This window comes from Neophocaena asiaeorientalis, unplaced genomic scaffold (assembly GCF_003031525.2).
Source record: "Neophocaena asiaeorientalis asiaeorientalis breed wild unplaced genomic scaffold, Neophocaena_asiaeorientalis_V1.1 scaffold70, whole genome shotgun sequence".
NCBI classification, from domain to species: domain Eukaryota; kingdom Metazoa; phylum Chordata; class Mammalia; order Artiodactyla; family Phocoenidae; genus Neophocaena; species Neophocaena asiaeorientalis.
Window position 1 is genome coordinate 11,938,636 of NW_020175410.1, and position 25,541 is coordinate 11,964,176.

At 37.4% G+C, this 25,541-nt stretch overlaps 1 protein-coding gene across 1 annotated transcript in view; it reads right to left on the reverse strand.

Annotated features, from left to right (window-relative positions):
* CASD1 (CAS1 domain sialic acid O acetyltransferase 1) overlaps nucleotides 1-22,490 on the reverse strand; it is a 70,990-nt gene extending 48,500 nt beyond the window's left edge. The window contains exons 1-3 of the mRNA XM_024767127.1: nucleotides 22,106-22,490; nucleotides 14,930-15,026; nucleotides 14,258-14,378 (exon numbers count right to left, since the gene is read on the reverse strand). Of these exons, the coding sequence (XP_024622895.1) occupies nucleotides 14,258-14,378; nucleotides 14,930-15,026; nucleotides 22,106-22,238 (351 nt within the window). The 5' untranslated portion in view covers nucleotides 22,239-22,490. The remainder of the gene's footprint in view (nucleotides 1-14,257; nucleotides 14,379-14,929; nucleotides 15,027-22,105) is intronic.
* Between the last annotated feature and the right edge of the window lie 3,051 nt (nucleotides 22,491-25,541).

The window sequence follows — 25,541 nt, forward strand, 5'->3', positions numbered from 1 at the left end:
TAGTTATCTATTTTATATATAGTAGTGTGTATATGTCAATCCCAATCTCCCAATTTATCCCTCCCCACCCTATCCCCTGGTAACCATAAGTTTGTTTTCTATATCTGTGACTCTACTTCTGTTTTGTAAATAAGTTCATTTGTACCCTTTTTCCCCAAAAGGACTCTTGAAGCCATTAATTCAACAGAACTTTAAGGTATGATATATGAAAAGAGCTTTCTTGGTCAAATAAGTCTGGGAAATACTGGGACAGAGAAAAATCATATAGGTGTTCTCCTCCTACTCCATTCTAACCTTTAACAAATTCTTAGAGAAATAGTGTGTCATGAAATTTCTTTTTCCTTTTTGCATAGCACAGTTAATTCAATCAATTCAATCTTTGCTTCCTTTATTATTTTAATATAACATTTGCTATATACAAAATAATATATCACATATATGTAAGTCACAAGGCACAGTAAAAATAAATAAGCACTTGTGAATCCATGGCACAAATCAGAATGCTACCAACACATGGAATGACCTATATAGCCCTCTCCCTCTCAAATTCCGTGCTTTGCCCAAAGAGAACAACCATCTTGAATTTTATTTTGCTTTCTTTTTTATTATACAGTTTTGTCACATGTATATGCATCTTCAAATGATATACTGTTCCGTTGTGTTGGCTTTCACTTCAACTTTAATTTTGAAAAATTTCAGACTTCTTATAGCAAAGTTAATACCTTTTACCAATGGTTAATATTTTCTACACTAGCTTCACGTGTCTCTACGCACCACATGTATTGGGTGGGCCAAAAGGTTAGTTCAGTTTTTTCCGTTAGGTGGCTCTAGTAGCACTTAGTTGTTTTTAACTTCATTCGAAACAATTTTGTTAGATTCTATGTGACAGCTATCGTATCAGCGTGCATTTAAAAAAAGATATCTAAATTGGTGAATTTTTCTGTAGCCATTTTTTTTTTTTTTGCGGTACTCGGGCCTCTCACTGTTGTGGCCACTCCCGTTGCGGAGCACAGGCTCTGGACGCACAGGCTCAGCGGCCATGGCTCAAGGGCCCAGCCGCTCGGCGGCATGTGGGATCTTCCTAGCCCGGGGCACAAACCCGTGTCCCCTGCATCAGCAGGAGGACTGTCAACCACTGCGCCACCAGGGAAGCCCCTTGTGTAGCCATTTTAACACTGAAGATGAAGAAAAAAAGTGACGTTTTTGGCATATTATGCTTCATTATTTCAAAAAGTGAAATGCAAAAAAAGATTTGTGCAGCGTATGGAGAAGGTGTTGTGACTGATCAAACATGTCAAAAGTGGTTTGTGAAGTTTCATGCTGGAGATTTCTTGCTGGACGATGCTCCATGGTCAGGTAGACGAGTTGAAGTTGATAGCAATCAAATCAAAACAGTAATTGAGAACAATCAGTGTTATACCACACAGGAGATAGGTGACATACTCAAAATATCCAAATCAAGCTTTGGAAATCATTTGCACCAGCCTGGTTGTATGAATCACTTTGATGTTTAGGTTCCACGTAAGTTAAGAGAAAAAGACCTTTACCATATCTCCGCATGCAATTCTCTACTGAAATGTAATGAAAATGTTCTGTGTTTAAAACAAATTGTGACGGGCGATGAAAAGTGGATACTGTACAAAATGTGGAATAGAAGAGATCGTGCAGCAAGTGAAATGAACCACCACCAACCACACCAAAGGCCGGTCTTCATCCAAAGAAGGTGATATTGTGTATATGGTGGGATTGGAAGGGAGTTCTCTATGACGAGCTCCTTCAGGAAAACCAAGTGATTAATTCCAACAAGTACTGCTCCCAATTAGACCAACTGAAAGTGGCACTTGACGAAAAGTGTCCAGAATTAGTCAACAGAAAGATGCATAATCTTCCATCAGGATAACACAAGATCACGTTTCTTTGATGACCTGGCAAAAACTGTTACAGCTTGGCTAGGAAGTTCTGATTCATCTGCCGTATTCACCAGACATTGCACCTTTGGATTTCCATTTATTTAGGTCTTTACAAATTCTCTTAATGGAAAAAAATTCAATTCCCGAGAAGCCTGTAAAAGGCACCTGGAACAGTTCTTTGCTCAAAAAGATAAAAAGTTTTGGGAAGATGGAATTATGAAGTTGCCTGAAAAATCGCAGAAGGTAGTGGAACAGAAGGGTGAATATGTTGTTCAATAAAGTTCTTGGTGAAAATGAAAAATGTGTCTTATTTTTACTTAAAAACCGAAGGCACTTTTTGGCCAACCCAAACCAAAGAAGGTGATATTGTGTATATGGTGGGATTGGAAGGGAGTTCTCTATGACGAGCTCCTTCAGGAAAACCAAGTGATTAATTCCAACAAGTACTGCTCCCAATTAGACCAACTGAAAGTGGCACTTGACGAAAAGTGTCCAGAATTAGTCAACAGAAAGATGCATAATCTTCCATCAGGATAACACAAGATCACGTTTCTTTGATGACCTGGCAAAAACTGTTACAGCTTGGCTAGGAAGTTCTGATTCATCTGCCGTATTCACCAGACATTGCACCTTTGGATTTCCATTTATTTAGGTCTTTACAAATTCTCTTAATGGAAAAAAATTCAATTCCCGAGAAGCCTGTAAAAGGCACCTGGAACAGTTCTTTGCTCAAAAAGATAAAAAGTTTTGGGAAGATGGAATTATGAAGTTGCCTGAAAAATCGCAGAAGGTAGTGGAACAAAAGAGTGAACACACTGTTCAATAACATTCTTTGTGAAAATGAAAAATGTGTCTTTTATTTTTACTTAAAAAACCGAAGGCAGTTTTTGGCCCACTCTATACATAGTTTTTCTCCTTTGCTGAACCATATGAAAGTAAACTGCAGACATAATAACAATTTCACCCTTAAATACACATCTCCAAAGAATATGTACATTCTCTTACATAACTGCAAAACTACAGTCCCACCTAAGAATTTGACATTGATATTATCTAGTTTAATATACAGTGCATGTTCAACTTTCCCTAATTGCCCAATAATGTCTTCTCTATAGTTCTTATATTTTAATCTAGAATTCAATTAAAACCAGGTATTGTGTACCCGACTGGAAACAAGATGGTGGAGAAAAGGGACCTTGATCCCACCTCCTCTCACAAGAACATCAAAATCACAACTAACTGCTGAACAACCATGGATTAAAAAAAGACTGGAACCTACCAAAAAAGATATTCTCCACCCAAAAACATAAAGAAGAAACCCAACAAGACAGTAGGAGAGGCACAGTCATGATAAAATCAGATTCCATACCCTGAGTGGGTGACCCACAAGGAGAATAATTGTATCACAGAAGTTCTCCCACAGGAATGAGAGTTCTGAGCTCCATGTCAGGCCCCCAGCCTGGGGGTCCAGCATCGAGAGGAGGAACCCCCGGAGCATTTAGCTTTGAAGGCCAGCAGGGCTTGACTGCAGTAGCTCCACAGGAATGGGGGAAACAGGGCACACACAAGGTCTTGTGAGGGCATAGTTAGAGGGCACACATAAGGTCTTGTGAGCACCAGGACCCAGGGCAAAAACAGTGACTTCATAAGAGACTGGACTGGACCTACCTGCTGGTCTTGGAGGGTCTCCTGGGAGGCTTGGGCATCTGTAGCTCTCTCTGGGGTCATAAAAGCTGGTGGTATAATATTGGGGAGTGTTCCTCTACTTGAACTCTTGCTGGAGACAGACATCTTTCTTGGGTAATTAGCATCAAGACCAGGTCCCACCTAACAGCCTGTAGGCTCCAAGACTGGAACACCTTAGGCCAAACAATCAACAGGCTGGGAACACAGCCCCACTCATCAGCAGACAGGCTGCCTAAAGACTTCCTAAGCCCATAGCCACCTCTAGACATGCCCCTTGACATAGCCCTGCCCACCAGAGGGCCAAGACCCAGCTCCATTTACCAGTGTGCAAGCACCAGCCTCTCCCATCAGAAGTCTGCACAGACATCTAGACCAGATTAACCCACCATAAGGCAGACACCAGAAGCAAGAAAACTACGATCTGGCAGCCTGTGGAACCAAGTCTGCAAATGCAGGTCAGAACCTACCCTGAGACCAGCCAGTCACTGGACCTTGGGTAATGAGAGGGAAAGTGTACTGCTGGGACACATAGGACATCCCCTATAGGGGGCCACTTCTCCAAGGTCGAGAAACATAACTAAACTTCCCCATACATAAAAATACAAATAGAAATTTAGACAAAACGTGATGGCAGAGGAATATGTTCCAGATGAAAGAAAAAGAAAAAAACCCAGAAGAACTAAGTGATACAAAGATAGGCAATCTACCTGAGAAAGAGTTAAGAGTAATGATTGTAAAGATCATCCAAAATCAGAAAAAGCATGGATATACAGAGCAAGAAGGTACAAGAAGTTTATAGCAAAGAGGCAGAAAAATATAAAGAGCAACCAAACAGAGATGAAGAATACAGTAATTGAAATGAAAAATACACTAGAAAGAATCAACAGCAGAATAAATGAGGCAGAAGAATGGATAAAATTAGGTAAGTGAGCTGGAAGACAGAGTGCTGGAAATCACTGCTGTGGAAAAGAAAAAAGAACGAAAAAAAAAAAAAACAAGGACAGTTTAAGAGACCTCTGGGACAATGTCAAATGCACCAACATTCACATGATAGGGGTCCCAGAAGGAGAAGAGAGAGAAAGGTCCTGAGAAAATATTTGAAGAGATAACAGCTGAAAATTTCCCTTAACATGGGAAAGGAAACAGTCACCCAAGTCCAGGAAGCACAGAGAGTCCCATATAAGATTAACCCAAGGAGGAACATGCCCAGAAACACAGTAATCAAACTGACAGAAATTAAAAACAAAGAGAAAATATTAAAAGCAACAAGGGAAAAACAACAAATAACATACAAGGGAATCCCCATAAGACTATCGGCTGATTTTTCAGCAGAAACTGTACAGGCCAGAAGGGAATGGCATGATATATTTAAAGTGATGAAAGGGAAACACCTGCAATGAAGAACACTCTACCCAGCAAAGCTCTCATTCAGATTTGATGGAGAAATCAAAAACTTTACAGACAAGCAAAAACTAAAAGAATTCAGCACCACCCAACCAGCTTTACAACAAATGCTAAAGGAATTTCTTTAGATGGAAAGAAAAGGCAACAATTAGAAACAATAAAATTATGAAATGGGAAAACTCACCAGTTAAGGCAAACATAGAGTAAAGGTAGCAAAACACCCACATGCAAATATAACACCAAAACCAGTAACTGTGAGAGAAGGAAAGTACAAATACAGGATATTTGAAATGCATTTGAAATTAAGATATCAGCAACTTAAAACAATCATGTATATATATAGACTGCTATCAAAACCTCATGATAACCACAAACCAAAAAATTGTAATAGATACACATACAAAAAAGAAAAAGGAATCCAAGCACAACACTAAGGATAGTCATCAAATCAGAAAAGGAGAGAACAAAAGAGGGAAGGAAGAAAATAGACCTATAAACACAAATCCAAAACAATGGCAATAAGAACATACATATCGATAATTACCTTAAATGTAAACGGAGTAACTGCTCCAACCAAAAGACGCAGACTGGTTGAATGGATACAAAAATAAGACCTGTATATAGGCTGTCTGAAAGAGACCACTTCAGATCTAGAGACACACACAGAAGGAAAGTGAGGAGATGGAAAAAGGTATTCCAAACAAATGGAAATTAAAAGAAAGCTGGAGTAGCAATACTCATATCAAAGAAAATAGACTTTAAAATAAAGAATGTTACAAGAGACAAAGAAGGACACTACAGAATGATCAAGGGATCAATCCAGGAAGAAAAGATAACAATTGTAAACATATATGCACCCAACACAGGAGCACCTCAATATACAAGGGCAAATGCTGACATAAAGGGAGAAATTGACAGTAACACAGTAATGGGGGGACTTTTAACACCCCACGTATGTCAATGGAAAAATCATCCAGACAGAAAATTAATAAGGAAACACAGGCCTTAAATGACACACAGACCACTGGATTTAATTGATATTTATAGAGCATCCCACCTGAAAGCAGAAGAATGCACATTCATTTCAAGTGAACATGGAACATTCTCCAGGAGAGGTCACATACTGGGCCACAAATCAAGCCTGGGTAAATGTAAGAAAACTGAAGTCATAACAAGCATCTTTTCCAACCACAATGCTATGAGATTAGAAATCAACTAACAAGAAAAAACGTATAAAAAACACAAACACGTGGAGGCTAAACAATATGCTACGAAACAACCAATGGATCACTGAAGAAAACAAAGCGGAAATCAAAAAATACCTAGAGACAAATGAAAATGAAACCACGACGATCCAAAACCTATGGGATGCAGCAAATGCAGTTCTAAGAGGGAAGTTTATAGCAATACAAGCTTACCTCAGGAAACAAGAAAGATCTCAAATGAACAACCTAACCTTATACCTAAAGCAACTAGAGAAAGAAGAAGAAACAAAACACAAAGTTAGCAGAAGGAAAGAAATCATAAAGATCAGATCAGAAATAAATGAAATAGAGATGAAAACAATAGAAAAGATCAATGAAACTAAAAGCTGGTTCTTTGAAAAGATAAACAAAATTGATAAATCTTTAGCCAGGCTCATCAAGAAAAAAAGGGAGAGGGCTCAAATCGATAAAATTAGAAATGAAAAAGGATAAGTTACAATGGACACCACAGAAATACAAAGGATCATAAAAGACTACTGAAAGCAACTATATGCCAATAAAATGGACAACCTAGAAGAAATGGACAAATTCTTAGAAAGGTACAATTTCCCAAAGCTGAACCAGGAAGAAATGGAAAATATGAACAGACCAATCACAAGCACTGAAACTGAAACTGTGACTAAAAACTCCCAACAAAATCCAGGACCAGATGGCTTCACAGGTGAATTCTATCAAACATTTAGAGAAGAGTTAACACCTATTCTTCTGCAACTCTTCCAAAAATTGCAGAGGAAGGAACACTCCCAAAATCATTCTATGAGACCACGATCACCCTGACACCAAAACCAGACAAAGATACCACAAAAAAAGAAAATTACAGGCCAATATCACTGATGAACATAGATGCAAAAATACTTAACAAAATGCTAGCAAACTGAATCCAACAATACATTAAAAGGATCATACACCATGATCAAGTGATATTTATCCCAGGGATGCATGGACTGTCCAATATCTGCAAATCAATCAGTGTGACACACCACATCAACAAATTTAGGAATAAAAACCATATGATCATCTCAAGAGATGCAGAAAAAGCTTTTGATAAAATTCAACACCCATTTATGATAAAAATTCTACCGAAAATAGGCATAGACAGAACCTACCTCAACATAATAAGGCCTTATATGACAAACACACAGCTAACATCATACTCAATGGTGTATAAAAAACTTTACAAACAATAAATGCTGGAGAACGTGTGGAGAAAATGGAACCCTCTTATACTGTTGGTGGGAATGTAATTTGGTACAGCCACTATGGAGAACAGTATGGAGGTTCCTTAAAAAACTAAAAATAGAGCTACCATATGATCCAGCAATCCCACTCCTGGGCATATATCCAGAGAAAACCATAATTTGTAAAGATACATGCACCCAGTGTTCATTGTAGCACTATTTACAATAGCCAAGACATGGAAGCAACCTAAATGTCCACTGACAAAGCAGTAGATAAAGAAGATGTGGAACATATATTCAATGGAATATTACTCAGCCATAAAAAAGAATGAAATAATGCCATTTGCAGCAACATGGATGGACCTAGAGATTAGTATTCTAAGTGATGTGAACCAAAGACAAATATCATACGATATCACTTATATGTGGAATTAAAAAAGTGATACAAATGAACTTATATACAAAACAGAAATAGACCCACAGGCATAGAAAAGAGACGTAATGTTACCAAAGGAAAAAGTGGGGGGAGGGATAAATTAGGAGTTTGGGATTAACATATACACAGTACTATATATAAAATAGATAACCAACAAGAACCTACTGTATAGCACAGAGAACTATATGCAGTATTGTTTAATAACCTATAATGTAAAAGAATTCTGAAAAATATATATATTCACTTTGCTATACACCTGAAACTTACACAACATTGTAAATCAACTATACTTCAATAAAAAAGAAAAGAAAAAACAACAGGTACTGCATTTAGTTGTCATGTCTCTTTAGTTTCATTTTATATATCAATTTATCAATACACATCAAATATTATATTTGTTATTTTTTTAGAATCTAGATTAATTGATACAATGCACCAAATCTAGATTATAAACAGCACTGATAGTTACCCTGTTGAACATCTCTTTACATGAGTCACTTTCTGTAATAGTTCTAAATGTTCATAAGACTATACAAATGTTCACCTCACGTAATAATGCAAATTATTTTTTGAAGTGTTTGTAACAATGTACCCTCACTAGTGGTTTGAGACACAGCCTCTCTAATACATCTTGTTAGGCTCCATATTTTTTGCCATTGTCAAACTTAATTTTGCCACTAAAGTAGGTATAAAATGCTATCTCACTATGGTCTTAATTTGCATTTCCCCTATTACTAATGAGGTTAAACATCTTTTAGATTTACACTGGGATTTATATTTCCTCTTCTGTGAAATGCCTGATCATGCCTTTCCTCTTTTTATTCTACTGGGTTGTCTTTTTTATTAATTGGTTCCTTTTATCTCTTGGATATACACAACAAATATCGTCTCCCAGTTTATAGTTGTCTTTTTCCTTTAAGGTATCTTTTTTTTTTTTTTTTGCAGTACGCGGGCCTCTCACTGTTGTGGTCTCTCCCGTTGCGGGGCACAGGTTCCAGATGTGCAGGCTCAGTGGCCATGGCTCACGGGCCCAGCCGCTCCGTGGCATGTGGGATCTTCCCGGACTGGGGCACGAACCCGTGTCCCCTGCATCGGCAGGCGGACTCTCAACCATTGCGCCACCAGGGAAGCCCTAAGGTATCTTTTGATGAACACATAAAGAACGTGAATCCCGCATTCATCTTTTATTTTACGGTTAGCATTTTTTGTTTCTTATGTACGAAACTTATCCCTACCTGAGGTACCAAAGATATTCTATATTTTTTCTAAAGGTTTCAAAGTTTTGACTTTCACATTTAAGTCTAAATTTACCTAGAAATGATTATACTTGATGGTGTGAGGTAAGGGTCCAATTTCACTTTTTTCCATTATATAACCAATTGACTCAGCATCATTAATTGAAAAACTTTCCTATCCCTATGGATCTTCAATGGCATATCTGTTACGTTTTTTTTGTATATGATTGTGTCTATTTTAGAGTTGTATATTCTGCTCCATTGGTTTCTTTGTTTAGCTCTCCCAATACCACATTTTCTTAATTAAAAGATGTCTAGTTAAAATAGGTCTTGATATTGGAGAAGTCCTTTCTACCTTGTTCTTTAGATCTCTTGCAGTTATTTTTGGTCCACTGCCCTCCATATAAAATTTGGAATGAACTGGTAAAGGTCTACAACAAATCCTGTTAGAATTTTTTGAACCTATAGATTAATTGGAGAATAACTGACATGTTTACAATATTGAGTCTTCCCATTCCAGAATACAGTACATAACTTCCATTTAATTATATTTAAATTGCCTTTTAATAAAATTTCATGAGTTTTCTGCATATACACCTTCCTTAGTTACTATGTTTATTCCTATGTACTATGTGCTTTTTAGTATTGCACACAGTATATTTTAAATAACATTTTTGAACTCTATATTCCTGACAAGTAGATATGCAATTAATTTTTAACAGCTTTATTGAATTACAATTAATTTTCATATATTTACCTTATAATCAGCTATATTATTAAAATTTTTATTACATCTAGTAAATTTTCTATAGATTCTTTGGGATTTTCTGTGTAGATAACTGTATTATAAAATATCAAGTTTATTTCTTTCTAATCCTTACATCTTTATCTTTCTTTGGCTAAGGATCTCTAATACAATATTGAACTGAAGCAGCAATAATGGACTTCCTTGTTTTCTTCCTGAGTTTAATGGAAATGTGTCTAGCATTTTACCATTGGAACATTTACTGTAGGATTCTAGAATTTTTATCAGAATAAGTTAGAATACAAAGGAACTTACCTAACAGAGAGAGAATGATACCAATTCTCTGATATTGTCAGGACTTGGTTAATGGCCCACTATGTGATCAAAAAGATTTCATGTGTGCTTTGAAAAAATATATTCTCTGATATCTTAGTGTATGCTTTAAGTATTGAACTATAAGTTCGTAAAATCAGCATATTAAGTCTACTCTATGTTTACTTATTTGCTTGCACTATTATTAACTGCATGAGCAGTGAGTAATTCTCCCACTGTGGTAGAGAATCTGTCAACTTCTCACTGTAATCATATTAACTTTTGCTTTATATATTTATTTTAGGGCTAATTTATTAAATGCCTATAATTCAAAATCTTCCTAGTGATTTGAATCTTTTGTCACTAAAAAGTATCCCCAATAATGCTTTTGCCTCTTAATCTATTTTGTCTTATATTAATACAACTTATCTTTTTAATAAATATTTGTCTGGTAAATCTCTTCTCATTTTAAATTAAATCCTTCCTATGTCCTTTTGTTTTAGGTATCTTTTTAAGCAGCAGAAAATTCTTTTAAAAATCAATCTGAAAATCTGTGTTTAGCTGACGAGTTTAGACTACTTACATTTATTTTGATTATAAATGTTTCTATTATCTTACTTTTTGATTTCTAGCTCCCTAACACATACACATATTTTATATACATATGAAATGTAAACACTGATTTTTACATGTACATATAAATGTTCATATATATATGTATGTGTGTGTATCAGAGTATATATATGCATGTGTGCATGTGTATGTACATGTGTGCATTATATTTGGTATTAGATGAGTTTGGTTTTAATTTTTTTCTTCTTCTGGTTTGGAATTACCCACCTTAATTCTATCCTTTTAGTCCTTGCCCTTGGACTAAAGGGCATCATTAACTTAAGTTCTAAAGTAAGATAATACCTGGGGATTCCCCTGGTGGTCCAGTGGTAAAGAATCCGTCTTCCAATGCAGGGGATGCGGGTTGGACCCCTGTTCAGGGAACTAAGATCCCACATGCCATAGGGCAAGTAAGCCTGCGTGCCACAACTACTGAGCCCATACGCTCTGGAGCCCGTGCGCCACAACTAGAGAGAAGCCCGCGCACCACAACTAGAGAAAAGCCCATGTGTTACAAGGAAGAGCCCATGCACCACAAAAAAAGATCCTGCATTCTGCAATGAAGATCCCACATGCCACAACGAAGACCTGATGCAGCCAAAAATAAAAAAAATAAAATATTAAAGTGTATTGTGTAGTTTGTTGATGAATTAAAAAAAAGTAAAATAATACCTTAAAGAGTAAAGAGGACATTAGAACACTAATTGTGGTCATCTCTCTCTGATTTATATGCTATTGTACTGTCTTTTTGTAAAATGTAAAAAGACATTATTATTTTACACAGACACTGTTTAGATTTATATACAAGTTTACTATTTTCTTTAACCATTGTTTCAGACCATTTTTTTCTGAATTATTTCTCTCCTTCTTGAAGTTTATTCTTTAGAAAACCCTTTAATATAAGTTTAATGTGGCAGCAAACCCTCATAGTTTTTGTTTATCTGAAAAATGTCCTATATTTCAAGAACAGAGGAATCTGTATGCTAGGGATACAATTCTAGGTTGAAACTTACATTCTATCAGAACTTTAAAGTTATTAGTCTACTGTCCTCTGGCTCCCAATATTACTATTGATAAATATGGTGGCTCAAAGCTTAGTTTTCTACATATAGGTTATTGCAGCCACTGGCATCTGTCTTTAGGGCAACCTGAATCTCTGTTGCACGCCTACTGTTATTGTTCCCATCTCTGGTTTTGCCTCACAGTTTGTTCCTTTTTGGGGGTGTGTCTCCCATTTAGAAATACATCAACAAGTATTTTTTTAATCTAGGATCTAGTTGGTTTGAAGTGGAAGAGGCCCCCAGAGTATCTACCTTGCCCTCTGGCTGGAAGTAACACAAACAGGTTTCTTTACAGCAAGACTTTTCAAGTTTTTAATATCCTAGCCTAAATTAAAACCATCTAAGAGGGGGATATGATATCTGGCTCTGCCCAAACTTATTTGACCAGAACTTCGTACAGAACTAGTCTTCCACAAAATATAATTTGAAAAAAGAAAATCCTGCTCTAAAGCTTCCTTTTTAAAAAATTTGCCCCAATACAGAAAATAAATTCAAAAGAATATTATCTTCAATACTCCTATTCCACCTAAAGAATCCCATTACCAAGGCTAAAAAAAAAAAAAAAAATTAACTTCACAACATGCCAGGCACAAGAAACATATTCAAAAAATAATGATGATACACAATCTCTGTCCTCAAGGTGTTCAGAGACAAGAGAATAAGTAAAATACAATTTGGCAAATGTTCCACTATCAGTTTAATCTAAATAGTTTCACAATAACTGTCTCTTTAAGACTGTGACAAACTGTCTTTGTTTCTTTTTAAAATGCATATAAAATAACATGTATCTTGTCTGATAATTGTGGGATAACCGCTAGAAAATAAAAATTGGAAACGTAGAGCTCAGAAACAATGTACCATATTGTACCTACTTTCGGCTATAGACTAAACCATTACAGATTTTTTTCAACTAACTGTTGCCAAATACATTATTCCAATTTTCAAGAGTCACACTATTCTAGGCCTAGAAATACTAAAAATGTTTTTTTAAATCAGACATCTGCTTTTAAATGTTTACTAAGTTTTTTACTTTAAACTGTAAGAATCTCAGGTCATTAAATAGTTTCAACTCTTCTGTATAATTTTGTATGTATAAATACAAGTGGAAAATACATTTATAGATACCAAATAAAATGAAAGTTTGACTTTGTTATTTTCTATTATTCAGCTTTAAAATCTATACTAGCTTTTCCTGGTAGACAAAATCTCTAATAGCCTATAGACTCTTCTCACAAGGAGTAGTTCCTAAAGACTTAGTATCCATTACCATCATCACTGTGAAACTAGCTACTTAAGCTGTTAAGTCCCTGATTTTTCAACTCCTTGCCACTGGGCAAGTTGATGTGTACAGATAGATTTTCATCATAAATTCATGAGATATTACCCCTACAATTCTGAACTTTTTGTACTTTACTTTTTTCTTCTTGCCATTACCCACTCCCAACCACATGCAACTGAAGGCAGGGATTAGAACCTTAGATCACTTAAAAATGTACAAACAGAAAGATATGATGAGATAATTCCCCCCAAATTAACTAATTAACAAACTGATTAACAGAAAGATGTTCATCCTTGTTAGCTTTTTAAAAAAGACATATTTTTAAAATGAGAAATTAAGAAGAGCAGAAATTTGTTACACTGTCACTTTAACTATATAGCATGAATGCCTAGTGCCAGAAAGGTTACAGAAAATTAGGTCCCAATGTACATTGCTACTTACAGTATAGATTGAAACAGTTTAACAATATAATCAATAATTTTAAAAGCATTTATATTCTTTAAACTAGTATTTGCATTGTAAAGATTCCGTCCTAAGGAAATAATTTAAAAAGCAAAGTTTTCACACAAAAATGTCCGTTTTTAAATTGTAAAATAAAAATTAGAAAACTACAAAAAGTTAAGAAAAGGGAAGATTATATAAAATCACATTATATCCATTCAATAATATGTTGCCATTATGAAGATGCGTACATTGATTGTATAATATGGTAAACTGTGATAAGTGGTGGGGATAGAAGCAAGATATAAAATTGTCCATGCTAAACTATTACAATTTTGTTTCCAAAAGAGTCTGAAAAGAAATATGTCAAAATATTAAAAGGAGGATAAGGGATATTTCTTCTTTGTTCTTTCTACAATTTTTTAAAAAGGTTTCCATGGAAAGAATTTTAATATTTCTGAAAATGAAAAGTTTAAGTCAATGAAAAGCTTGCCAATACCTTACCCGCCACTTCTTTTTCTTATGTTCCCCATTATGGCAAATTGTCCCTGTTTTCCCCCTCCACCTTTCCTAAAACCAAAGTAAAATTTTATAGTTCCTTTTGTTAATGTGAAAGGGCACATTCCTCCTATAACTATTCAGTTGGCTAACTTCTAAAACAATACGCTAATGAAATGAATAGACAAAATTTACCTTATTTCCTTCTTCTTTAAATTGGGGATTAATTATTTTTACAAAAGAGTAAAACAATTGACGAATTCTGGAATCTCCAATAAATGCAATATGTTTATCTACAAGGCAGTTCTTCGCTTCACTGAAATCAACAAAGACATCAATTAGAATAAGGAAAATCAGCATACTGGCACTTTTCAAAGCACATAATTTGTGAAGAAAGTAGTACAGCATTATTACATACACAGTTATGTTGCTTTAGAAATAGGTGGCCAGGTTTGTTTAACCTACCAGTCCGTGTATGATCGACTAACTCTCAATAATAACAGCCCTCATCTAATAAGTGTTTCAGATGTACTCTAACCATAGTAAGTGCTTTATATCCGTTGTCTCAGAGTAACTCCATGAGGTAGCTATCCAAGTCCCAAAGCAAGAGTCCTTCATTCACGGGCAATTGCCCTGGGCCTGGTTATCTCTCACCTGAGATAAAGCAGATTGGTCCAAAGCTTTCCCTAATGCTTTAGAGCGAGAATATTCCTTCGGACTCACCCCTAACTCCTACCCTGTCAGCAATTCTCTACCATCACATAGTAGACGCACCATCTATCACTTTCCCTGATTCACCAACACTTTTCTAGCAGATATTAAGACCCATCTTAGAAAAGAAAACAAACAACAAAATGAAGAAACTACCTGATTTTGTACTTATGCATCATACAGCTGTGAGGTTGCCAAACTTTCTCTCCAAGAAATCTGCCACTTGAGAGAAGGTATTCACATGAATCATTTCCTATAGTAATTAAACACAATAATGTTGTAAACAATAGTTAAATTCTTATATGTTGGTTATTTGACCCCATTTAAGCCTTTGAGATGAGGGAGTACAGAGTTTTCTATACTTCACTATACCCTCTAGGTACATATCACTCATCCATGAGAAGCAAATATTAATATATTAATATTCAAGAGGATTAGAGCCACTAATGACAGACACTTTACCTAGAAAATACTTCATCCCCAAAGCTACATTCACTGCTTTGGTAGTTCCTTCTGCTTCAGGTTTTCCTTCCAAGGACATCACCTTGCCTCAAACTAGCCTTTATATCTGTTTATCACTCCTACTTCTAGTTGGGAAAGAAAAGTTTAAGGGATAAAAGAGAAGACTTTGGAAATGACTTCCTATTCGACTATTATAGTACTCAGTGCCTTAGCATATCTGGAAACCTAGTAAATACTGAAGTATTTTATAAATCTACTCCCTAATTTTCACAGCTTCCCTGGAAGTAGGGTATCTCTATTCTGTAAATGTGCAAAGGAAGACTTATGCAAGAACTTCGGAAAAAGCTCAATAAAATTTCATCCTTTTGCAATCTCACAAAGATAAGACTTAAAACTATGTTAGTCAAATGGTGGCTGAAGATACACATGATCAGTACCAGTAATGAATGCTGTTGTTAATATTTAGCCCCTCCACTTCTCTCGATTGTCTCTTGCCTCCGTTAGGATGACCAACTAACTCCTCCCAGTGTGGTTGGGACTGCCACAGTTTTAAACAGAAAATTCCACATCTGCAAAACCCCTCAGTCCTGTGTAAACTGGGACAGATGGCTACCCTGCTTCCTTTGGCCATTTTACCGTACATTAGCTTAATGTACATGGTCAATGTACGTGGTTAAAAAGGGGATTGGAGACATTAAAAAAGTTCAAATATGTCAAATGGATGAGGGAAAAACGAGATGTGTACATTAACTGTGGGGTTATGATAAAATACATGTGTTCTTAAATTTGATCTCTAGTTCTTTACTAACAGTCAACAGCGATCTCTATTTGTTTTACAAATAGTTAAGGTCAGGATAGGGCATCTGGTAAAAATACTACAGAACAAAATGGTGGGGATAGGGAAGACCCAAAGATTTTTAAAGTAGAAGAACACATCTCTTTTCTCAATCCAGTTATCCATTTATCTGGTCAACATACAGATAACGGTGATACAAATACAAGACAGGTATGCATAAATAATGAAAGTGTTGATACCACAGTGTCATAAATTCTAAAACAGAACAGGAAGGAAAAGTGAAAATACTGCATTATTCTGTTGGTGAAAAACTGGATAAGGAAAGTAGAATACCAATTATTACATTTTTGCAGTTACATATGTAGCCTGAGCAGTTTTTTCTGTATTTGAAAGATTTTTTAATAACATCTAAGGAAACTATAAATAATCAGTTCTTAATTCTTTCCAATTCTTAAAAACTAATTCTAGTTCTAGAAAATTACGCTATATAATCAAGGAGGAGTAAAAAAAAAAAGGACTAAAGGAACACACAATTATTTCCTAAAAACAGCACTCCTGCTGCATTCTTTTATAATGGCCATATAATAAAATCCTATTAAAAATATAGTAAATGTTTAAAATTAGGATGAAAATTCCGTATTTATATCTCTTTAAATACATCTATTAAACTAAGTGAAAAGTTAGTAACCCATCTATTTTCTTAAAAAGTTATATGAAGTTGTAAATAACTGGTATTAATTCTGTGAAGTTTTTCTTCCTTTTCTTTCTTCTTTATCCCTTCCTTTTTTTTTTTTTTTGGTGGTGTTGTTACTTGATTTTTGTTTTTTAATAGAAGCCTAAACAGGAACACACCTTGATCAGTCTTCAGTGTGTGGGACTATACTCTTTGTTAACCATGTCTATGGGTTATGAATATGATTTTGTGGAGACTGAAGTACCATACCAACATCTTAAAATAACCAATTTTCTCCACCAGAAAATGTGTTTTAAAATGCCAAACTCTTCTTCCTCTCTTCAATATTACTACTCAGACATTATTTTTCAGTAGTTCAGCTAGTAGAAAACAAAAGCTCTAATCTCAAGAACCCACATTAGAAAAACCTGATAGCAAAACAGATTTGAAGTTGTCACTAACCAAAAGACACTATAAACACAGTACTGTAGAGACTACTAGTCTTTCCAGGGAAGAAGTTCTTAACCTGGTAATGAATGCTAGTTAATGGTGACTCTTCATATTTTATATTGCAAATTTAAAAAAAATAATCCTTGTATCTGAAATTAATAGTCTCTGTATCACATCAGTTAAGGTCCATTCAAAAGACAGAAACTACACCAGCTATTTTAATAGAGAGAATGTAATATGATGAACTGTTAGGAAAGTAAAAGAATTGCTAATTAGATAACTGACAAGGCAAGAGGAGACTGGCTTTTATGTATTTGTCAGCAAAATAACGAAAGTAGTAGTAATAATAAATACTATTATTATCTGATTTTAAAAAATTAACCGGATCTAAAAAAGAAAACTCCACAAAATTCCATACTCTAAAACTAGTTCTCTTTTCCTGGGAAGGAAATATTTTTAAAATCAAATCACTAAATGTAAATCTAAATGTTAAAATAAGTTAATGTGCCACATTTTTATTATGTATACTAACTACATGTAAACATCTGCTAGCACATTATTTTCCTTTCAGAATTTACCCAGAAGCACCCCAAACAAAAGAAAAAAAAAACAAAATGCAGTCATTATTTTCAATTGCTTCATATAATTTTGATAGCTACTTTAATACAACCAGCGTGAAATGAAAGTCACCAAGTGCTCAGATAAATCAAGCTAAGAACACAATTAAAAAAAAAAAAAGCAACTAAAGGGATAGAATTATCTACTTCAGCTATTTCCAATACAAAGATTATCTAGATGAATAGCTGTCTTCCTCTTCATTCTGTTATCTTAAGCATAAGCATTCTGGTTTGTCAACCTAAAGTCTCAGGTTTTCATGCATGATTTTTCTATAATAGAAAAATACTAAGAGCAAACAAAATAAGTAAAAAGACAAACAAGTTTTTAAAAAACTGAAAAACAAAATAGAACTAAAGAAAACATCTGATGTGCTAAATAAACAGTAGCTTTTGTTTTCCTTTGAATAGAATACCTCTGGCACGTTGAAACTTTAGACTTAATCATCCTGCCAAGGCTGTGCGTTTCTTACTATCCACCATGAAAATACTAGATCATAGAGTTTACAATATGATCTGCAGAATATTTTATTTGCCTAAAATTCAGCAAGTTATACTTTCGTCTGTGCTGAAAAATCACAATATACATTTTTCTTTAGATAAGCTAGGAGTGCCTCATTACAAGTTGTGTCATGTAGATGAGGATCTTTCTAGCAGTCAAAGAAAGAAAAGGCTGAGAGACCTAGAGCTACTTCTTTCTTGCTTTAACTTCTGAAGTTTTGAACTTATTTTTCTCCAAAACATGCAATAATATTTAACATTTAATATCCCTAGTGGTAGAAAGGAATTAGATTAGAATTAGATTTCAACAAAATTAAGACGTTTGAAGCAAGTTAACTTTATTAAAAAATTCAAATTCATCTAGGTTGGAACTACCCTTAAGGCTACAGATACTGGCTTCTTGTCACAGAAATGATGTTTTTAGTCTGTAATCACAATATTAATGGACATTTTGTGATTCAGTAATGTTAAAATTTAGAAAAAATAAAATTAAAAGAATATTTTTTTAAAGGTCATTCTATTATATTTTGTGAAAATAATATTAAGAATGCAACCCCCCCCACAAAACTCTACCTTCTAAAGTTGAGATCAGAACATGCTATTAGAACACGAAATTAAATCAAAACCAAAAGAACGAAATGCAAGGAGGAAAAGAGAAGGAAATGAGGACTTTGAAAATCTATTTATTCAATAAGTGTTTATGGAGCTCCTACCGTGTGTTAAGCTCTGATGATTTAAAAGATGAATAAAATACCCTTGGAAGCTCAAAGTTTGTGTGGGGCTGTCAGATACAAATTATTATAATACAAAATGATAAGGGTGTACTAGTTACTGTAGAAACACTGAATTCCTAATTCCTACTTCTGTGCTGGTGACATCCGAACCAGCACTTGAAAGAAAAATCTGTACTTTCTTTCAAGGAGAGAGACAGGTCATTGCAGACAGAGAAAATCAGATATCTGTGAGATATGCAAAAGCGCAAAGCATATGTGGACTGTGAGCCTGGAGTTCCGGAAGAAGGAAAAAAGATAAACATAGGTAATAAAAAGTAAGCTTTACACACGCAACTTTTAGAAATCACCATTTACTGGAAAAAGGATAAGAAAACTCTTGTCTGGCACTGTGAGGCTGAATTGGTATTTTTAAATGGTTTAACCCATGTCCCGCTGGAAAATGCTTTCTCACTCCACCTTTTATACATCACCACTGTCTAAGAGGCTCTGAGAAAGTCAGAATATAACATAATGACATGAGGCAGACTAACTGGGTTTTAAATCCTAGCTCAGTCAGACTAACTGTATCTTTAGGCAACTTAACCTCTCATGCCTCATTTTTAAAATGTGAAAAAAAAAAAAGGTTAAAATGTAAATAATACTGTAATTAGCTGAATCTAAGACCACTGATTATAAAATACACCATTATTTTAGATAACAGTAGGAAAAATGTTATCAATTAAACTTTGACATGCAATCAAAGTTTTAAAAACTCATCTTGATTACAGAGATACTAAAAAAGGTGGGGGAAAGAAGAGGGGAGGATGAAATCTGGTAATTGTATCTACCTCATTGACTGGTTGTAAAGACAAAATGAGTTAAAAGATGTAAAACCTTTAGTAGAAGAGCACCCGGCATATAATAAGTGCTCAATGATAGCATGTAGTTTTGCCAAGCCTTACTTCCTGTAGTGTGTAATGTTTTACTTTCTGTAATTCGTAAAGCAAGAGATACTGAATATGTGTATTCCAACTGCATTCAGTCTACCTTGCCTGAGGCAAACTCATAAGCATGCATTGAAGATTTTAATATATAGCCTAAACCTCTATATCTAATATAAGGTCCTTTCTTATTCTAAAGATTTATGATACTATGATTCAAGCGTATGGTTATCCTTGTGTGAAAGGCACAGCATCTGACTCAGTTTCACACTGCCAAAGCATGAGGTTGGCTAAAAAGTGCCTGGTAAGATCGTTATTTTTCCCAAACTGTCTCTGGCTCAAGTTCTTGACATTCAGTATGGGCATGTACACACACCAGGTGTACTGCTTCACACTCAAGACACTAAAGCACCTACGAAAGCTGATGACTAGCTTCTGGAGGAGGCTTTATAAACAATCCCAGATTGCTACACTGACTCATAAGTTTCCATCTGACATTCTATTTTCCCTGCTAATGAGAGAACTTGAAAGGATGAAATAATTAGGGTCCAAGCTTATCAAAAGATAAAAGCACAGTTTTAAAAAGGGAGGTGAGGGGCACTAGATGTTTACATTTAGGACCATAGCATCCCAGTTATAAAATTTATCTCCACTACCACATACATAAAATTGAGTTAGATTACTGTCGTCTTATACCAAAATAGCATAAAATGATAGCAGTCAGAAAATTTTCTTTAAAATTACCACAAATTAATGCATCAAATTGCTAGTTTTATTTTGTGTATATAAGTGTTGGACTTGTTACAGCAACTGCAGATGAAACAAAGTCTTACCAGGTCATGTGGCGGTGATCTATAGGAGGCTGGAGGAAAGGCCAAAAGGGTATAAATAATTTATCTTTTTCAATCGATTTAGTGTATTTATATAAAGGGCTATTCATCCACTATGGTACTAGAGTATAAGAATTTTAATTCTCAAGCATTGCAGAAACAAAACAGCAGAATTGATCAAAATGTCCTTCACTTTGAAAGACTCCCTAAAATGAGAAGAGTTCAGATTCCAGTGGCCTCTTTACTGGATATTTTGCCAAAGTAGGTGTGAAGTTAAACTGGAAATGCGTTAAATGCGCACCTGTTACACATTACATCTTGACCAATTAATCTCACAATCACCAAGAGCTGTCCAGATAATGGCTTCGATAATACTAAGAGCCACAAATAAAAGATCCTATCGTTATTAATTTTCCTCAGCCTGTCAAACTCTAACCTAGTAGCATTTTTACAGAGAAAACGAAGAAAAAAATCAATCAACAAGGACAAGTAAATGCCCCTTATGACTGAAGAATAATTCGTTCTGAAACAAGGAGGTCGTATTTCCTTTTCCTCTTTACACCAGTCTCAAAACCCACACCGAAGACCTCCTCTCAAACTGCTTCCAACTTGTTTTCAAAGCCCAACTCAACTCCTGTCAACCTGTAACTTCTTTTCAAATATCTGCCCCAGTGGCTTCACTTTGTAAAAAGTGTGCAACCAGAACGCTTTAAACGTTTCTGAATCACAAAGCCTGGGTGACACCTCCTCCACTTGGCCAAGAGCATCTTTTGCCAGCTGTCACCCGGCGGCAAAGGAAAATGGGGCGGCCCACGCCGCTGTCAAACAGCTTGGCCCCGCTGTTCCAGGGCAGAGGCCGGATAAAACAAAAGCTAAAGAGCTGATCCCCTAGGACGCAGAATGGGTGACCCTACTTGGGGCGGAGGTGCCCCATTGCAGGGCGGCCTTGGCCTTCACGCGCCCGGGGGTGGCCCCGGAGGGCCGCCTGCACGCCTCCTGCATGCGAGCCCCGGGCCTGGCGCGTCTCCCCCGGCGCAGCCCGCGCAGGACCCGGGACCCCAGCATCCACTGGGCCAGGCCCGGGTAAGCGACCCCGTCCGCAGCGCAGGCTGCTCGTGGGGCGCAGGACCATGGGCTCTCTACCCGTGGCCGCCTGTACTGGGGTCCGCTCGGTCGGTCGGGGGCGCCTGGCCCGCCGCCCGGGCCACCTGGGGGCACCTCCTCCCCCGCGGGCTGGGCGCACCGGCGGGCGGCCGCGTGAGCGTGGGCGTGTGTCGGGCGAGGGGGGCTGCCTCCAGCCTCCGCGTCGCCTCCTCCCCCAGCCGGCCCGGGCAGGGGGAGGGCCCGCTCACCTCGGTAGCGGCGGGAGGCGAGGTGGCACAGTGCGAGCAGCAGCACGGCCACCAGCGCCAGCACCTTGGCGCTCCTCACGCTGAAGTAGTGGTTGATCTCCCGCTTGCCCAGGTTGTAGGCCAGAGCCGCCATCTTGGTTCCTCCATGACAACAGCGCGCGGCGGAACGGGGAAGGGGCGCCGCACAGGGGCAGCACTGGAGCTGCCGCCGCCGCAGCAGCCAGGCGAGGAGCGGCCGCCACTCCCCGAGGCCGCCACCCGCGCCGCCCGCCGGGGAGCCTGACCCCGCGGTGCCCCCGGCCTCTACCTGCCCCTCCTCGGCCGCGACCGCTTCAGCGGCCTCACCCCAGCCCCGCCGCCGCTGCTCCGCCGTGCCGTTTCCCCAGGCGCCCTGGACGCCTGTCTCCTCCCCTTCCTCCTCCTCCCCTTTAGCCTCCTGTCTTAATAGCGGCTGCGCCTGCGAGGGGGGTCCGGATGCCGGGTGCTCCGGGGTCACGGGCCCCAGACGGACCTCCGGGGTCACCGGGTCACGGGCGGCGGCAGGCGGCGGCAGTGGCGGCAGAGACATGCGGATGTAAGGAGAGGGGAGCAGGGTTCCACGCCGACCCGAGCGCGAGCCTGGGGCTTCAATTAGCTTACTGGCCGCTACCTGAGCCCAGGTGGGGGCAATATAAGTACTGTTCCGGAAGACAAGTACACATCACTCCACTGCCTCCTTCCGTAAAGCACCTTTTCGTGAGCTTTCTACTTCCCGAACCTGCCCAGCAGGGTGTGAAGGCCACCCCAATGTTACCGGGGCTTATCGTCAGGCTATCTGGTCAGTCTGGCTGCCCCCCAGGCTTGCCAAGTGTAGAGACTGCTGGTAGCCTTAGCACCCAACCCACGGGTAAGACCAGTCTTAACTCGTTGCTTTGAAGCCCATTTCTCTTGCAACTTGAAAAAAGTCCTCGGTTTGCCCAGTTCCAGTGGGTGAAACTCTACCAAAGTACAGAGTAGAAGGTACAAAGAGTACAGAGTAGAAGCTTAGCTTAGTGTAGGTGTTGGTGAGAAAAGAACCCCACTCTTAATTTTTGTTTACGCAAGGGTTGGCTAGGATGGGCCAAACATGAAAAAGCGTCTCAGGATAGTCATTCCTGCTCCCGGAGTTGGTTAATGTTCCGTGGTTATCAAAACAGGCAGCACACCTTTGCCTTGGTTAAGAGCTTGTTATTCCCTCATGTTTTCTTTTCTCCTTTTGGTTTCGCCTTTGCTGCCTTCCAGGTGGGAATGGTTATTTACATTGCTTCCCTTTCTACTTGTTCAGAGTGAGTTATTGATTAGTTAGGGTGTTTTCAGGTGTTCTTTGCAACTTTCCCATTTAGCCATTCCTGAACTTGTGTTTATAGGCCCCTCTTAAAATGATAGAATGTTAGATATGAAGGGACTGTACAGATCTTGTCATCCCAATTTTTTCATCTAAGGACTCTTTTATTATGTTTTTATCCGTGGACCCCATATCTTGAAAGATTTTGTCACTTAAATGAAATCACATACATCACTGTCATGGATGTAATGCTGATAAGCAATAAAGCTAAATAAGTGTACAAACACTAGGCACTGTTCCCTGGAAATGGTCGCTTAATTTTGGCTGTCATTCTTCTGATCCAAGGATCCACATGCTGGAAGAATTAAATCTGATATTGTAAAAAACAGATAACTCTGCTAACAGTATATGGCCTACCAATCACATCCTAGAAATTTCTAGGATGTCATCAACAGCAAATTAGAATTTCTGATCAGCGTACGATAACCAATGTTAGCCTGCAGGGTTGATTTAATGCCTGCCAAAAGTAAAGAAACTTGACATTTTATTTAATTGCAATTTCCAGAAGGCTTTCTGAAATGTTGTAAATAGCTTGTGGACCTCCTTCCTTCCCACTAGTTTAAAGCTAATCCCTCTCCTCTGCTCTGAATCTCTTTCTGTCCCCCTTTCTTGGGGGTGTTGATGACTCCATCAGTTATCCCTATGTCAATCATCCTCTCTCTGTGTCTTCTTTAAACTTTCCTTTCTCTTGGATGTTTCCCTTCCACCAATAATTTTATCTTGTTAGCGAAGCTCATCCGTGGACTGTGTTTCTGTGTGTTTACCTCTCCATCTCTTTCCTTCTCTGACAAGTTCTAGAAAGAATAGTGTTGTCTTTTCAGCCTTCACTTGTTCCACTTCCATTCTCCCTTCTAAATAACTCTCAAATCTGTTGCCTCCTCTCCATTCCCTGGTTGTTACCTTGGTGAAGGCATGATTTCTTGCCTGCATTTTTTATCCCTTAAAATCATCTTCCTCATGTTTGGCTCAAAAATTCAATCTTACATCTCCCTGCCATTCTCTAACCAGACGGAACTTTCTTAAACTCAAATCTGATGATGCTAAAAACTAGTTAGTGGCTCCATGTTTATTTGTCTATCCCTAAACCGTCCAGAATGTTAACTAATGCTCAGCAGGTTACGTCAACCCTAATAATCTGAGAAAAAGAGAAACCATTTTATAGGAAGTCTTTCAACCATGAATTACTTAAAGCAAAACAAAAACAGACAAAACAAACAAAAAAACCTGACTACACTTTATTCCTTCCCTTCTTCTTTTTTTTTTTATTAACCAAACATCTATTTCCTATTATACCACAGGAGGTCATGGGGATAAAGAAGACAGGAAAAAGGACTGAAAAGGACCAGCCAGCACAATAGGAGGAGCTCAGTTTTGAGGTGAGAATCTTTTGGTATAAACTGTTCCTGCTCCACTGTGTCCATTTCATTACTGTTTATACTGATGGGATTTTAAAATTTGGGTATAATTGACATATAACATTACATTAATTTCAGGTGTACAGTGTGATTTGCTATTTGTATATATTGCAAAATGATCACCACAGTAACTCTAGTTAACATTGGTCACCATGCATATATACCTAGTTACAGAATTTTTTTTCTTATTATGAGAACTTTAAAAATCTACTCTCTTAGCAGCTTTTGAATAAGCAATACAGTATAATTAACTATAGTTCCTTTCTGACTTGAAAAATTCTTCCTCTTCTTTCCCAAAGCTGTCTCTTTCATCTGTGTACTTGATTGTGTCAATAAAATTTCATTTGAGAACCTGGTATCATAAGTTTCCCTTCTTTATTTCTACCTTCAATTTCTCCCTCTTCACTGTTTGCCCAACACGTAAGCTCAAATGCTTCCTATTTAAAGCACCTTCCTTAATTTACCACACAGTCTGTCTTCTCCTTTAACTATCAGACTTCTTGGAGGAACAGTCTATGGTTACTGTTCCGATTTTTTTTGTTTTTTTGGTTACTTATTGGTTCTTTAAATACTTGAAAACTGACTTCTGCTCCTATTCTGTTACCTAAACCACTGTTTCAAATGTCAACCACATCCTAAATTACCATATCCAATGTCT